Source organism: Thermobia domestica, chromosome 7, assembly GCF_964235325.1.
Source record: "Thermobia domestica chromosome 7, izTheDome1.hap1.1, whole genome shotgun sequence".
Taxonomy (NCBI): domain Eukaryota; kingdom Metazoa; phylum Arthropoda; class Insecta; order Zygentoma; family Lepismatidae; genus Thermobia; species Thermobia domestica.
The window spans coordinates 297,176,545-297,192,485 of NC_137460.1; the positions used below are offsets into that span (position 1 = coordinate 297,176,545).

A 15,941-nucleotide genomic window follows, 5' to 3' on the forward strand; every position below is an offset into this window, starting at 1 on the left:
AGTAAAAGTGTGATTAGATTTTGTTTTAATCGTACACTGAAGCCATAGGAATGGATTATATTATCACCATAAATGTAAATTTTCCTTTGCAATAAAGATGTGCCACATGATTCCAACCTTATTTTGTTTATGATTTCAGCTATTATTTACAGCTGTCTATTGCTCCGACTTATCTAGAATTATTTACTTAATTCACATAGCATAAATTCTAAGTTTTTGTTTCTCAAACCTTCCAAGCTCTCGCCTTTCTAATCTCGTCCCACACAGTGTTTCTTCCGCAGTATAATATCTACTGGCTAGAGCAACAGAAGGGGACACGCCTCAAACGTCAAAAGGTTTGATCCAGACAGTAATGCTTGCAAGAGTCAATGGGCCTTATGCAGAGTCGTTTTGACTTATGGTTAGCGTCTTAGTATGGTCCTGGCTACTGCAGGAAACGTAGAAGGGGACGATCGGGGCAAAAAAAGAAGAGGAATCTTTCTTGTTTTATATATAAATAAAACCCACCCCAGAGTTTTCAGCTCTTAAAAGTAGCTCTAAGTAGCAATATTAAAATCCACCCCCCCCCCCAAGAAGTCCATCCTGCATCCGCCCCTGAGATAACTGCTTGTTCCAGGTTTTGTGTTGGGTTGAGGTTAGGGAAACTTTCAAAATTGGTACCGAATAAGAGCAATAGGAGAGCTTCTGTGATCTCTTTCTTCTTCTTCTTCTTCTTCTTCTTCTAAATGTAGGATATTACACGTAATATCTCTACACCAGCATATCCCAACCGGTATGCCGTGGCACACTGGTGTGCCGCGAATGGGCCGCTGGTGTGCCGCGAAGAAATCGAAACAAAAGTATTAATTCTATTACAATCAGATTGCAAGATATTGAGTCTCACATTATATTTATGAGGAAAAATGTATATTTGTGTTTCACATTACTATGAACCTCTACTATGAATCTACAATTTTAAGTTTCATACTCTGTTAATATTCAGTACATTTTTTATGTTAGAAAAGTATTTGTTATCATTGTTATCAATATTATTGCTTCTTTATTGTTGCAGATTATTTCGGAAGTCGAAATTTTAAAATATCATTCAATCCTTTCGACAAAGCAAACATAGATACAAATGACCTACATTTGTGTTTTAAAAGTACAAGAGATTTGTTTCTTTGTTCTTTAATGATGTTCCTTCTTAATGAAAGTTTGGATACAGTTTTCGATAAAGAAAGCGTATTTTTAAAAACCTGAGTGCTATACTTCATTGTAATTGTTTTCTATTTTTAAATTAAAATGAAAAATAAGCATAATGATTTACCACGCAGGAAAACAAGTGATCGGAAAATTATCCCATGTGCTATCGGAAAATTATTTCCAAGTTTGTACAGAATGGAGAATAAATAAAATGAAATGATATTAATGAAATGAAATGATCGAGCTTTCTTCTCTGTGAAAAGGATATCAGTAATCACATAAAAAAATTACCACGGTATTTTATATTTACAATAATAATAATAATAATAATAATAATAATAATAATAATAATAATAATAATAATAATAATAATAATAATAATAATAAAAATAAAAATATCTATATGAGTGTGCCAGGCAGTGCTTAAAGTGACATCAGATGAGGTGACGGTATGGAACAAATATGACCACTTTTAGCACTACTTTTGCCAGAACCAGTGGCGTATTTGAGGGGGCCTCCGGGCTTAACTCCCCCCCGATATTTTATTTACTATATTAAAGTAAACGGCATATCTTGCAGAATTTTCACATTTCCAGGACTAAAGTTAGCAGTCCCCCCGAAACAAAATCGTAAATACGCCACTGGCCAGAACCCTAAAGAACATATCTACTTCTGACATTTTTACACCATTTTTGATGTGAAAATTTACAGAAAGAGAGAGAAAAATACAAATACGTAAATGTTTTATTCCGCACATTCATCAGCCTAACAGAAATAAATATTAATATTCAACGAATATTATTTTCCTTTGTGTTCCATTGCATTGCATTGTATTCCATTCAATAAAATGGAAACTTTAAATATTGCTAATCATCATATTATTCGGTAAATAATTACCAGCACATAATACAAATCCAGTGAACAAAAAAATGTGTAGCTGATTTACGATTTTAAAAAAAATTCTAACAGCTCAAAGTGTAAAATTCTTATACTTTCTACACAAGTGTGGACCTCTAAAATTATACAAAACACATTGTACATACACTTACTTTAGAACTAAGGGCGTCATTTAGGGGGGCAGGGGCAATCCCCCCGAGTTTGAGATTTATATAGATTTTATCCATAGAATAGTAGTAAGTCAGTGAAAAACGCGAAATATTACTTATATCAAGGGATCTTGCTCCCCCCAAACAAAATCCGAAATGACGATTCTGTTTAGAAAACGATTAGAATACTAAACTATTTTTTACTAACCTGGCTTCTATTACATACAAATGTCTGCTATCCGGAACAGTAAGTCATAGTATCCACCACAGCTTCTTATAAGGTCCATCTTCCTTCTTTTCTCGTTGCTGACATCTTCTGTAGTCTGCACTGCCCCTTCCTTTTCGTAACCAAGACTTAACACACGGCTTAGGATTAAACGTGCGTACAGGGGGCCCGATTAATGACACAAACATTATACTCGAAACTGTACTAATTTGTAGCGAATTTCTAAGATCAGACATTATTACGTTCATTTTACTGAAACCACGTTCACAATCTGCACTGCTAATTGCTATGGTGTTAAGAGCGGTGAAGCACCTTTTTACAGTTTCAGTAACAACCTTCTTCCCTGTTGCTTTATATTGCACAAAGTCGCGAAGAACATCATGTGAATTTAATCCAAACCTAACAGCAAGTTCCTTGATTTCTTTCTCACCTTGTCGAATGTAACCGGAGTCACTGAAAACAGATTCTATTTGACTTATTAGCTTGTGATTCGTATCGTTTTCATTAATGGTTCGCATTTTGAAGTTATCCACTATACACTGTATGAACTGACATCTGTTGACAGATGGAAAATTAATGTGCTTGTTAAGTTTCACGCCTTTGAAAACCCCGGTTTCAACACTTTTGAATACTTCAGCTTCACTGTCGCCTGGCGTACATTTTAAACTCTCTATTCTATTTATATATACCTTTATCATATCATAAGCCCTTTTTATGGTGCACTCACGCATTTGCAATAATTCTGACATACTTTTTAAATTCCTGCAGAATATCAAAGAGAAGTCCTAAAAGTTTAATAAAATTGTAGGAGCTTAGTTTATCTGCTAGTCCTTGGAACTGACTTCGCTCTTTACTGTTGCGGCAGCTGTTTTTAGATTCTGTAGAGCAATGTGTATATACTGCAGTGTATGAACTCCATATAGATTCTACGCAGCGAAAAGAAGACGTCACCCATCTTACATCTATAATGCGACCTATCTTTTTAAGTTGACTTGCAGCGGCGTATTCTGCATGAATGCAAGGCATGCATTGCATGCGTTCTTATTCTAGTTTATTTATTTTTAATTAATTTTCAAGGAGCCAAGACTGAAAAATTACGGAACTTCCCTTGATATCGTAGACCAGTACGCGTTCAGTACAGAAGGCTGGCAGTCAGTAGTTGAGAAAACTGTTCACGTGTGGCGCTGCAGTATTCTCGACAATGTGTGTAGGCATCCGCTCGAGATCCTTGTCGTCCGCTAGCCTGTAAACCTGTGTTTTATTGGGTGAAAGAAGCGAGAGAAATCCAAAATGCATGCATCTCGATAGTTGCACGCAGCATAGTTGCCATCTATACATATACACGAAATGACTAAATCAAAGATATACCAAATACTCTCTCAATTTAATTGCATTAGCTAAATGAAGGAAATGAGCTAAATGAATTAAATCTAGTACGGAGAATATGTATTGACATTGTCTCAAATACATTTACTTTGTAGTCACTTAATGTACTATTTGTTAAATAAAGAATCGCGCAGATGTGATTTAAATGTGTATGAAATTGTTTAGTGAAAAAAAAAAAATGCTTAAGTGGTTGGAAACAAAGCATTTAAAAAAATGTCTGACGTGAAAGCAGAATTTCTTCTGCTTTTGCAGCGTTGTCGGATCTAAATGCAAGAGAGTATCGGTGTATGAAAAAAATGTTTTATGAATGCTGTGAAATATAGGTTTGAATTACGGCAACAAAGCGTACTCTTACGGAAAGCACCAGTTGGCCGAAAAATCCGCGAAAATTGACGAGAGAATGTGTTATCGGAAGTCCTCGTTCGAGCGGGAGAAGTTCATTGACTCATAGTTGAAGAAATTTCGGAAAGATGTGTGGTGCGGTGCGGTCTTTAACTCTATTTCGTTTCTCTGTATGAAATATTTATAGTGCGTGCGTTTTACTTTATCGTTAGTGTTGTGTCTTGTGTGAAGTGTATCTTTTTAGTGTTTACTATGGATAGAGAAGACATAATTTTGAACTTGTTTGAAAAACCTTTCAGTGCTCGCCCTATGGAGGAAAAGTTACTTATAGTAAGAAATGGACGACCCACTCCAGCTCTAACGAACTTAAAGTCACAAAACAAAACTTGTGTGCGTAATTTTAATCCCGAAGTGTATAATAAAACTGTGTGGCTTTGCGGTTCGGGAAATTTGTGCAAACTATTTTGTTGGCCTTGTGTTTTGTTCGGAACCGAGAACTCACCATGGAACAGTAAAAATCGGGGCTACGCAGACCTGAATAACCTTCATACTGCTATTACAAGGCACGAAAAATCGGACTCTCACGTTAATGCGCTAATAACTTTGGCGACCTTTGGCAAAATTAGAATAGACGTACAATTTGATAAGCAAAAGCGAGAGGATATTAGAAAACATAATGAAACCGTAAAAGAGAATAGGGAAATTTTGAAAAGACTAACGTATGTGACGTGTCTTTTAGGCAAGCAAGAATTACCTTTTCGCGGGCACGACGAGAGCGAAGAATCGAACAACCGAGGCAACTACGTGGAAATCCTGCAGTTGTTATCAGAATTTGATGCAAAATTGAAACATCATTTGACCACATCTAAGGTTTTCTCAGGTACATCTCCCTTAATTCAAAATGATTTAATACAAACTGTGGGTGCAGTTATGGTTGAAGAAATTAAATCTCAAATCAAAGCAAGTCGTTTCGTATCTATTATGATCGATGAAACATCAGATGTCACCAATCTATCCCAGTTATCTACTGTGTTGCGTTACAGTCACAACAATAACGTTGTTGAAAGATTTTTAGGGTTTAGTGACGTTAGTTCTGATCGTAGTGCTGCAGCATTAACAAATCTAATTATGAAAGTATTAGAACAGTTTGAGTGCAAAAATAAACTGATCGCACAAACTTACGACGGGGCTGCAGTGTTAGCAGGTGACATAAGTGGGGTCCAGACGCGGGTAAGGGAAATTGTTCCGGAGGCGATTTTTATACATTGTTACGCGCATAAGCTAAATCTTGTGTTGTCACAATCCGTTTCCTTTATTAGTGCTTGTCGCATATTCTTCGTTACGATTAATGGAATTGCTGCATTTTTCTCTTCTTCAACAAAAAGAACTAATATGTTGGACACATTTGTTAAGAAAAGATTCCCACGACTTGCAGCTACGAGATGGAACTTTTCCAGCCGATTAGTGCAAACTATTGCTAACTGCAAAGATCAGCTCCAGGAACTATTAGAAGCCATCTTAGAATCTCCTGGGGATTGGGATAGTATTACCGTACAAGAGGCAGACGGATTTCTTGCAAAGTTAAATGACTTCCAGTTTAATTTTCTTCTAAATTTGTTTCAAGACATATACACTTTCACCGATGTAGTGTTTAATATCTTACAGTCCAAGTCTTTAGACATTGCGTATTGTTCAAAAGAAATACTGACACTGAAGGAGAGACTGTCATCAAAACGCAACAATGGTTTTGAAGAAGTTTGGCGCGACACCTTACTATCTAATGATCCGCCGACAAAACGTCGAAAACAACCCAATTCCTTATCAGTAGAGGAGGAATTCAAGAGGCTTTATTGTGAAATATATGATACCATAATATTGCAGCTGCAGCACCGTTTTGATTCACTGCCAGAAATGTCTTTTTTGGAACTTCTTGATTGTTCTAAATTTTCAAAATTTTCAAAAGATTTTCCAGAACAACAGTTCGTGCAATTGGAGAAAATGTACGCAAAGTTCTTTGATTTTGTACGATTGAAAGCCGAGCTTAAGGGTGTCTATAATTCTGATCATTTTGTGGGAAGGAGTTTGGGAGATATTTACAACTTCTTAGTTTCAAATGGTCTACAGACTGGCCTTCAAGAACTTAACAAACTGTGCGAATTAATTAGAGTTATACCTTCAACTACATCATCAGTGGAACGTTCATTTTCGGCCTTGAAACGCATAAAAACATTCCAGAGAAATTCTCAAGGACAAGAACGTCTTTCGGCTTTGGCGATGATGTCTATAGAGAAAGATCTTCTAATAGAAATGAAAAGCAACGATTCATTCTTTGACAAAGTCACCGAGGAATTTTGCAAGAAGACCAGAAGAGTGGATTTTCTTTTCAAGTAATTGGTGAGTATTATCATAATTCTAATTATTTTCTGATAGTCTACTCTTTTTGAACATGTTATATTTACAGAGAATGCTGGGTACAAGAGTAACGCAAAAGAGCATTGAACCCCCTTCTTTTCCCAAACTATTTTTTTTTTCAAGTATTAATTCCGCATTACTATTAGGATGCGCTTATAGATGTGCATACCAATGTAACAAACAAACTTTGAAGTTATATACATGCTTGAGAAACCGCTGGAACGTAGCGAGGAATATATATAAGAAAGTATCCATTAGTTTCGTAAGTTTCTGGGCGAGAGGGGCAAGAGGAAATGCAATGACGACTGGGACTTCATTACAGCGTTACAATGGACGATTGGAGCATCCACATTCTTTTTGCTCTTCTGTCAAACGAAACAGAGAGAGAGGGAGAGAAAAAAAGCGCAATGTGCCTGCCTGCTCGGAGGTGTCCCTCTTTGAGAAAGGGGATGATTGTCCTCGCCGACAATCTTCCTCATGTCCTCAGTCACAGTTGCCAACTTATTTGCCTTACCACTGTCTCTCTCTCTCTTTTTTTTTTTTTTTAAGAGCTTAAATTGGAGAAGCAAATTCAGCACAGCATTGGATTGATTATTGGATGGATTATATTAACCCTTGGATTGATTATATTATTCTTTAGTTGTGTTTCCGAGTGAACAGTGTGTATTTTCAAATCGTTCAATAGCTACCTAGTAAGAATATACTTGAACTACGTTATTTTATTAGCGGGAAAGGAAGTGCAAGCATTTTAAAGCATAAAAGTGATTTGAAAACTAGTTAGAAATTGACGGTGGAACATTCATTTCTCGAACAGTGTACTGTTTGCACTTGAACAAAATATATTTCTTTTCATCATTCAATATTGTGTCCCCCGTGAATGAGTGGTTACGCTCGTCGCCTTGTAAACAAGGGGTCCCGTGTTCGATTCCCGGTGGAGACACAAGTGGTTCGGATCCCACGTTAAGCTGTAGGTCCCATCCTTAGAACGTCATCATCATCCCATGGAAGGCAATGGAAAAACACCATGGGACCTTCGGGTCAAAGACTTGCCTTCGGGCAGAACACTAATCGTCATCATCATCATCATGATACTGAAACAGATGTAAAGTTTATTCTACGCCGCAAGGTAGAATGTTCTACCGTAAAGGAGTGCTGGAGCGTTTTAGAAATGATAATAATAATAATAATAATAATAATAATAATAATAATAATAATAATAATAATAATAATAATAATAATAATAATAATAATAATAATATAGTGGTAGTAGAAGTAGTGGTATTGGAACATTGCATGCCCAACCTCAAAACTCAGGATACGCCACTGTTGACTTGCAACATCATGTGCACACTTTTCAAGTTCGTTCGAATTTTTTGGAGGAAGACTGTACAACTTGTAACACTAGCACCATCGCTTGTGAAACCAACCAGGTAGTCCCCGAGATAATTATCATCAAAGCCGTTCCCTGGAAGACAATCCATAAGAAGGTTGTATATTGTATCTGATTTTTGATCCGGAAGTTCCAATAGTTCTAAAAGGAACGTATAAATATCATCACTACATTTATTGTCTTTACTTTCAACTCCTTCGCTATCCGGAATACGCGCACGTACGGTATATAAATATTTAACGCGCTTTTGTTATTTAATGTGGTTGATTCATCAACAATAATGCCTATCATGGACTTAGCACATTTAATTTTCTCAATAAGTCTACTTTTCATTTCAGCACTAATGTGGCTTACAATGTCCGCGCACACAACATTACTGTGTAAAATTCGCCCCATATCAAGGCCGTTGAAGCTTTGAAGATCTATTAAATGGGAATGATCCAGAAACGGCCTGTCTTGTTTTGCAGTATAGTATGCTGTTCGAAAAACTCGACACGTTGTTTCAAAGCTACATTTGCTTTCATTGTCAAAAAGTTCTTCTAAGCTCTGGTTTTCAGCTTCCAAGAGTATTTTTTCCGCGGTGCAGTGGGCAATACTTTCCTTATGTTCGAAAATTTTCTTCCGCAATGAAGTCCTGAACTTTACGACAACTTACACAGCCAAGAGTATTCGAGACAGTTAACCACGAATACTTTTCTTTAAACATGTTAACTTGGTTTTGGGTCCAGCACAAAGGTGCACTATTGGATTTCAACAATTGGCCACTAGTATCACTTGAACTTACACTGGCAGATTTCTCCTGTAGACTTCCGGAGTCTTCCTGTGAAACACCTACACCAGAGTTACTTTTCTTCGCATTACCACTAGAAGCACTGAAATAAGATTCTATTGACCTCTGGGTACGCCTCATTTTTCTTAATTAGCACACCACACACAATCACAACAAGGAGCAAAGCAACACTTAGAAACGGCCTGAATCAGACATGCGTAGTTCGCACCTGCTGAAAATAACTTGTGCATAGGCGCTGTAGTAAGCTGGGAACTATGCAAACTAGAGCCTGTCAATCTCAGATGAACCCTCGGAAATATGCGAAACATAGTTAGGTCCCACCCGCGCCACCCTCTGATGGAGGAAACCCTCCCTTTGATTAGGGAAAAGAAGTGAATGACCTTTGGTCTTGACGAGTGAAGATCGTAGGCTACTTAAAATGACTTGTCCCTCCTTTTTCGAGGAACATACGGGAAAACACACATTGACAGCAGCAGCACATCACCAGAAGGGGCACAGCGTTGCCAATGTGTGTAATTACACAAAATGTGTGCAATTTTGTCTTGTGTGTGCATTTATTTTGTAATGCCACTCTGTATACATTTTGTGTGTAGTTTGGCACAATTCAAAATTTAGATCATTGATGATTTTTGCGAAGTTCCTTTCATTCAAATATTCATTATTTCCATTCTTTTTTTAAAATTGCCTTCTAAAAACTACGAACGACAACGCCTGGCTTCAGGGTGGCGCAATAAAACCTATCTTGCTTCCTTGGTACCTCACTTCTTGTTTTTCAGAAGCGGATGTCATGACCATTAGCCCACATCCCCAAGCAAAGCCTCTTTGTTCAAGCAAAGCAATATGAATGAATGTTGTCCCTCGATGTTGGCCAAAACATGGGACGGTCGGGGGTAAGAAGTCTTTTTTCTTTTTTTTCTTTTTTCTTTCTTTTACCAATTGTCAAGAAAATGCCATTTTGTAAATAGATGAACGACACAGTGAACGAGGAATGGGAGATCTTTTATTGAACGAAGGACAAAAAAGAAAAATGAAACGAAATCTTTGATAGTACAAACATATTTGTTGACTCAATACTAACGTCGTCCTTATTTCTATGCGTATTTTTTCCTACAATTTAAATAATTACAATTTAAAATAAGTTATTTTTACCCGTATGCCATACCGGCCGATTTTCTAACTTTCGGATGCATAACCGGCTCATACCGCCTCACTTTAAGCACTGGTGCCGGGGAAATTCAAGTTACATCTGTAGTGTGCCGCAAGTTGAAAAAGTTTGGGAAACGCTGCTCTACACTCTTGAACATATTCTGTTGGGCAAGAAAGTTAACTGAATAGTACTTGACAGCTGGTGTCTGCTTGTGCTACGTAATTTGTGGTGGAAGCAGAATTGCCAACGACATTAAGTTTTACGTAGGTCTCCTGAATTTTCAACTTACTGATCCAATAGATTTTTAAAATAGTTATATGATTTTCCTGATATTTACGTTAGGCAGCTTTTGGTCACGGAATTGTTCCTTCAGCTACTAGCGCTTCAACAAAGTGTATACGATTTCTTGATTAGTATTTTCTATATTTACTAATTTAAATATATACTGCGGGATGAAAATCTAGAGTATTACGCACAAGTATTGCTGTTTCTTAAAGAAGCATTTTTTTTTCATTTCACTTGGGTTTATCGGGGTTGTTCCATTTCTTGCCACTTTTCATTCCACTTTATTCATTCTCATCACCGTCTCCTTTAATCTAGAGGTCTTAATCGTTGAGCAACAAACTCAAAGACTACAATTCATTTCTTCATGGGTTTCAGTGGTGACTGCACTATTCAAATCCTTGTATAAGGCATACATAAGACTAGTAGCGTCATTTCAGATTTAGCTTGGGGGGCAAGACCCCTTGATATAAGTAAAATTTCGCGTTTTTCACTGACTTACTACTATTCTATTGATAAAATCTATATAAATCTTAAACTCAGGGGGAAAATGCTCTTCTATTCCCCTCTGAATGACGCCCCTGCGTAAGACATACATGTCTATTTTTTTATTTTTAGAAAAAGTTATTTTTACTCTTTCCCTGATAAAATCTTAATTATTCACTGGCAAACAAGATGTGTGGTTTCTATCGTATAAGAAAACACATGTGAATACAGTGAACATTTTTAAATATATCATGTATTTTTTAAAGTTAAATAGCTCAGAAATTGCATTAACTCGCCTACGGATTGGTTGTTCGATATTTTATTAACTTAAAAAAAAAAATGACTGCATTCTGCTGAAATTTTCGAACACTTGCTACCGATATCTTGAATCTGTGAGTCTGCAACGCTGGGTGAAAGCAGGTGAACAGGTGAAAGCCGTATACTAACAAACAAACGTAGATCTTAAAAGAAAAGTTTAATGTACATCGCAAGGATTTAGAAATATTTCGAGAACAATGCTAAGAAAATGAGGCTAATTCTAAAATCATGAAGTTGTAACTGTAAAGTAAAGTTGAAAGGAAATGCGTAAGTATTCGGTATGAAATGTGTGATGTATATAAAAAAATTATGTAGAAACATCTGTTTTGCACTAAAGTTTTCTATAAGCATGATGTATATTTCTCGTTGGTGACACACGCTGTCTTAACGTATTTATGCACGATACAAGCTAGAAGTACATAAAGGTTCTGGTAGATGTAAATGCATGTAGGATCGCTGTAGATAAGAACAGTAGCAGTGATTGGGTATGGACACGTATTGGAGGCAAAAATTCGACAGTACTGACGGGGCATGTAGTAAAGTAATGGAAGCAAAAAGTGGGGAAATTTCCATCCAATCGCCACCACTGAATGAGAAAAATAAGAACGTTTCAATAGTGTATCATCTGGGCATTAGTGGTGTATGGCCAGACCAATTTGAAAATTTTAAGAAAAGTACAAAAAATGTGCTGCATTCGGCTATATTTAGTTGGATTACATTAGGTTACGTTAAGTAATGTTATATTACGCGTGCAGTACACTATACAGATCCATCGTGTAAGTAGTAGGAACGGATTAGAAGCCCGGCAGGTGTTGGTTGGGTTCTGTTTTCGACATGAAATGAGCAAATTAAAGACTTGCCCAAATTTTTCTGTACATTTTACAACCTATGGATCCATATAGTAAAACAAGTGTACCTTTCCGCGAAATAGTCCATCAGCGTCTACATACAGTGCCCCTTACATCAAAAACAATCAACAAATAGAACCACTTTCTTAACTTTTATTCCCCTTACCTGACTGTCACTCATTCTTCTTCACAAACTTAAATAAATTCTCCAATTGAGCCGGTAAATTTCCTAAAACTGATCTGGCGATACAGCACTTAACCCATAATCTGTAATATTTTGGGCTTTGTGTCGCAGAGTAGGTCGAATATTTTCAGGCTAGTAAACGTGATTTTTTTTTTTTTTTTTTTGTCATTTATGAGGAAATTTATTGTATTTACCATAGGAAATGTTTATAAGGATTCCTTGGTGCACATTGAGTCTAAGAGTACTTTCCCGTTTCGGTTGTAAATACGGCGTCTGAAAATGTACCATAAAAATTAGAATGGAAACAACACTAACCAACCTGTGCTAGGTTGCCATTGAAAAGCACGTAAAATTTGTTAATTGGTATCGAGCAAAAATAAATAAAATTTCAAAAGTTTATGAGCATAGTGAAATAATGCCAATTTCTTGTATTTCTGAAAGAAAATCTTCAAAATTAAAAGTAGATAGGAACAAAATAATGCTAAATGCAATGCAAAAAGTAATAACATGGCAATGGTGTAATTCTCTCTACCATTTTAATCGTTCTCTTTCCAAAAGTACAATAAAAGTACAATTATTTCAATGTTCAAATAACGAACTACAACTCATGCACATTGCGAATGAATCAACATATAGCTTAGAAAATGACTCACAATATTATAAGAGCCACTTCGGGCAAATACTACGAGGGTTGCATTGAAAGTTTCGGAAAAATAATAGAACGCAAAACATCAAAGTACAACAATTTTTTTTATTGCCTTCCGAAGTACTTCTTGGGTAAGAGTGCACTTTGTGCAGAACGAGTGATTCTGTCACATTGTTGACATAACGCAAGGTAGGAATACCTAGGGTTGGTTCTGGTTAGCTTATGGTTAGGGAAATTTGAACCCATATTGTTATAATTACTAATGTGTAATTGCTCGTCTTACTATTTATTGTATCCGTTCCTATGAATGTTCTACACAAAGTCCATCTTACGACTTCCTCTATGTAGCAATGCATTGTTCCGTGCCACAGAACCACATCTTGAAACCATTATGCCACTCAGAACTTGGTGCCTGTAAAATATGAAGTTTGTGTGCCTCGATGGCTTCTTCTGGAATGCCAAAGCACTTCCGTGCAACATATTCTTGATTGCTGGGAACAAAAATAAGTTACTGGAGCTGAATCAAGGGAATATGCCGGATATGATTCGCCGGTTGGGGTTTGGTCTGTGTGCTCGCATTCAGTTCTTCTGGTAGATATATGGTGAGTACCATTCTGCATTGACTGTTTTACGACTCTCCAGTGGGACAGCTGCAATATGACCTGGTTTACCAAAAAATGATACAATTATTTTGTTTGCAGACACTGCGTGCACGAACAACTTTGGTTGGTTTAGATTCATTGCAGAACACTCACACAGTAGATTGTCGCTTTGTTTCCGGTTCGTATGCATAAATCCAATATCATCAGCTGTTACGACGTTAAACACCAAATTAGATGTTCCAGATTTGAACAGTTTCGTCATAGCTTTGCATCATTTCACACGGAGTCTTTCCGTGTTTGAGTTAAATTGTGTGGGATCCAATGAGTACAAAGTTTTTTCACACTTAAATCATCTTGCAATACTGTTTGTATTTGTCTCATGCCAATGCCTAAGATCCCCTAAATTTCGCTATAAGTCACATTTGGATCAGTATTAATTAATTCACGAAGAGCTTCAATGTTTTTAAGCACAATGGATATCGGTATACGACCTGCACGATCCTCATCACTCAGGCTGACCCGACATCTGCATACCTGAAACTACTTATAAATTGTCGTCTGAGATGATGGGGCTTTATCAGGAAAAGTAGCAGTCATGCGAAAAACGTAGTAAATTATGGATCCAATGAGTACAAAGTTTTTTCACACTTAAATCATCTTGCAATACTGTTTGTATTTGTCTCATGCCAATGCCTAAGATCCCCTAAATTTCGCTATAAGTCACATTTGGATCAGTATTAATTAATTCACGAAGAGCTTCAATGTTTTTAAGCACAATGGATGTCGGTGTACGACCTGCACGATCCTTATCACTCAGGCTGACCCGACATCTGCATACCTGAAACTACTTATAAATTGTCGTCTGAGATGATGGGGCTTTATCAGGAAAAGTAGCAGTCATCCGAAAAACGTAGTAAATTATGGTACGGAAGTGCTCCCTCGTCAGGTCCATTTTTCACGAACACTTCACTTCAAACTGATGCCATGCAGCGAGACAAGTTGCATATGGTTTTGCATTTAGAGTGAACAAAGATTCCAATTTTTAACTACAACAAAATCTAACAGATTACATTGTTCCTAATACGTGATTCTCGAAACTTTCAGTGCAACCCTTGTAAAAGGAAAAGCACGTGCTAACCGTAACAGTGACCAATTAGTTCTCACAACCACAGAGGCAACATTATACACATCATTACAACAGCAACCAATTACAGTGCTTAAAACCATGAATGATCACAATAGTACTAACAATGATCAGCAAAAGACAAAATACACCATCTCGAAGTACGTATTAACTTCGGATCAAAACATTCTCTACGGAGTGAGGAAAATAATATAATTCAAGGAATAAACATAAAACTAAACTTTATATTGAATTTCTTTTAACACAAAAATGTTGAAAGAAGGTAAACTAATAAAAAATCATTCTCGTGAAATGTGAATTCACTGAACAACAAAATATTCCCACAAAAGAGAACAAGGAAGTAAACTGTCGACTTTGATGACAAGGTAAGACATGATTGAATTTAATCTAATTACTGTAGATATTAAAGGGTGGAAGCTCCTCTGATCTTACCCTCGCAAACTAAAAACCAATATCATAATTATTATAATAAATATAGGAATATGTCTATCCATTTAAAAACAACGTAATTCACCAACGTCACCAAACTACTTTCATTTCTATCCGCCTCAAAATACCAACAAGCGAATTAGATCCATAAGCTCGAATGCTGTCTAACCGAGTCAAGGCAGGAATACAGTAAAGATGAACCCAAATGGTAGTGGGAAGTTGCGTCCGTTTGGAACAGGCGCTTGACCGATAGTGGATATGTACTTAAACAAGGATGTCGATAAAAACAGATGGTTTATTTTTTCTGATTTTGTACAATACAGTATAAATAATAATGCCTTCTCTGTTGACAGCTGTGTCGTAGAAAGTATCTTTCGCTGTCGACTTTTGTCAATGACAGTTCACACCAGCAACATGACGTTCACATTTGAAAATGTACTGTTCTTCTTTTTCTGTGCCTTCGTACATTTACCACACTTTCTGCTCAATTTTAATAATACATTCCGCGCCACAAAACGTAATAGAATGAAACCTGCCTATGTTGGCCACCATCGGTTCCATTGAAAAGAGGCCAACTTACAGAAAATAAGTGTAATTGTTGTATTTTTGAATAGGATTCTAGTAATACTTGATTGTAAAATTTTAATAAGCAATGGAACAACAGATACTTTTAAGTAATGGATATAGAGTAATCATAACAATATACAGTAGTAGAAAAAATTACTACAATACGTTTAATATATGTACTAGTCTGGTACACTGAATTATTCGTATTGAAAACACATTAACACAAACAGCCATAATATAGAAACTGTACGTAATTTATTGAAATTGATACTGTAGCACACAAGTTAAGTAAAATTATAAATGGGATAATTTATATGCAATTTATACGACTTTTTTTCCGACAGTGACAAATATTTTCTGTAGATACCTTTCGAAAAAAATAGCAAATCATTTATTACATAAATTTATTCATGGTGGTTCATTCTAAACTTATTTCTTATATTCTTTTCGGCTTATGCACATTCTAATTTTGTAGTTAACTACCGCTTGTTAATGAGCCACTAGTGTTTCCCTC

General features: G+C 36.4%; 2 protein-coding genes across 4 annotated transcripts in view; both read left to right on the top strand.

The window, feature by feature from the left end:
• Positions 1-4,434: 4,434 nt before the first annotated feature.
• LOC145689805 (zinc finger MYM-type protein 1-like) lies at positions 4,435-6,573 on the top strand. Its single transcript, XM_081764011.1, has one exon. The coding sequence runs from the start codon at positions 4,435-4,437 to the stop codon at positions 6,571-6,573; it is 2,139 nt and encodes a 712-aa protein (XP_081620137.1).
• Positions 6,574-11,144: 4,571 nt separating this feature from the next.
• Positions 11,145-15,941, top strand: part of LOC145691082 (uncharacterized) — a 29,476-nt gene continuing 24,679 nt past the window's right edge. For 2 of the 3 annotated variants that reach the window (XM_081766752.1, XM_081766754.1), the window contains exon 1: positions 11,145-11,274. The gene's annotated coding sequence lies outside the window, so the exon portion shown is untranslated. Of the gene's footprint in view, positions 11,286-15,941 lie in introns of all 3 variants that reach the window. The other variant, XM_081766753.1, reaches the window with a different exon arrangement.

Excerpts from the sequence above, each read along its gene's own strand:
- LOC145689805 (XM_081764011.1), top strand. The coding sequence starts at position 4,435 with ATGGATAGAGAAGACATAATTTTGAACTTGTTTGAAAAACCTTTCAGT.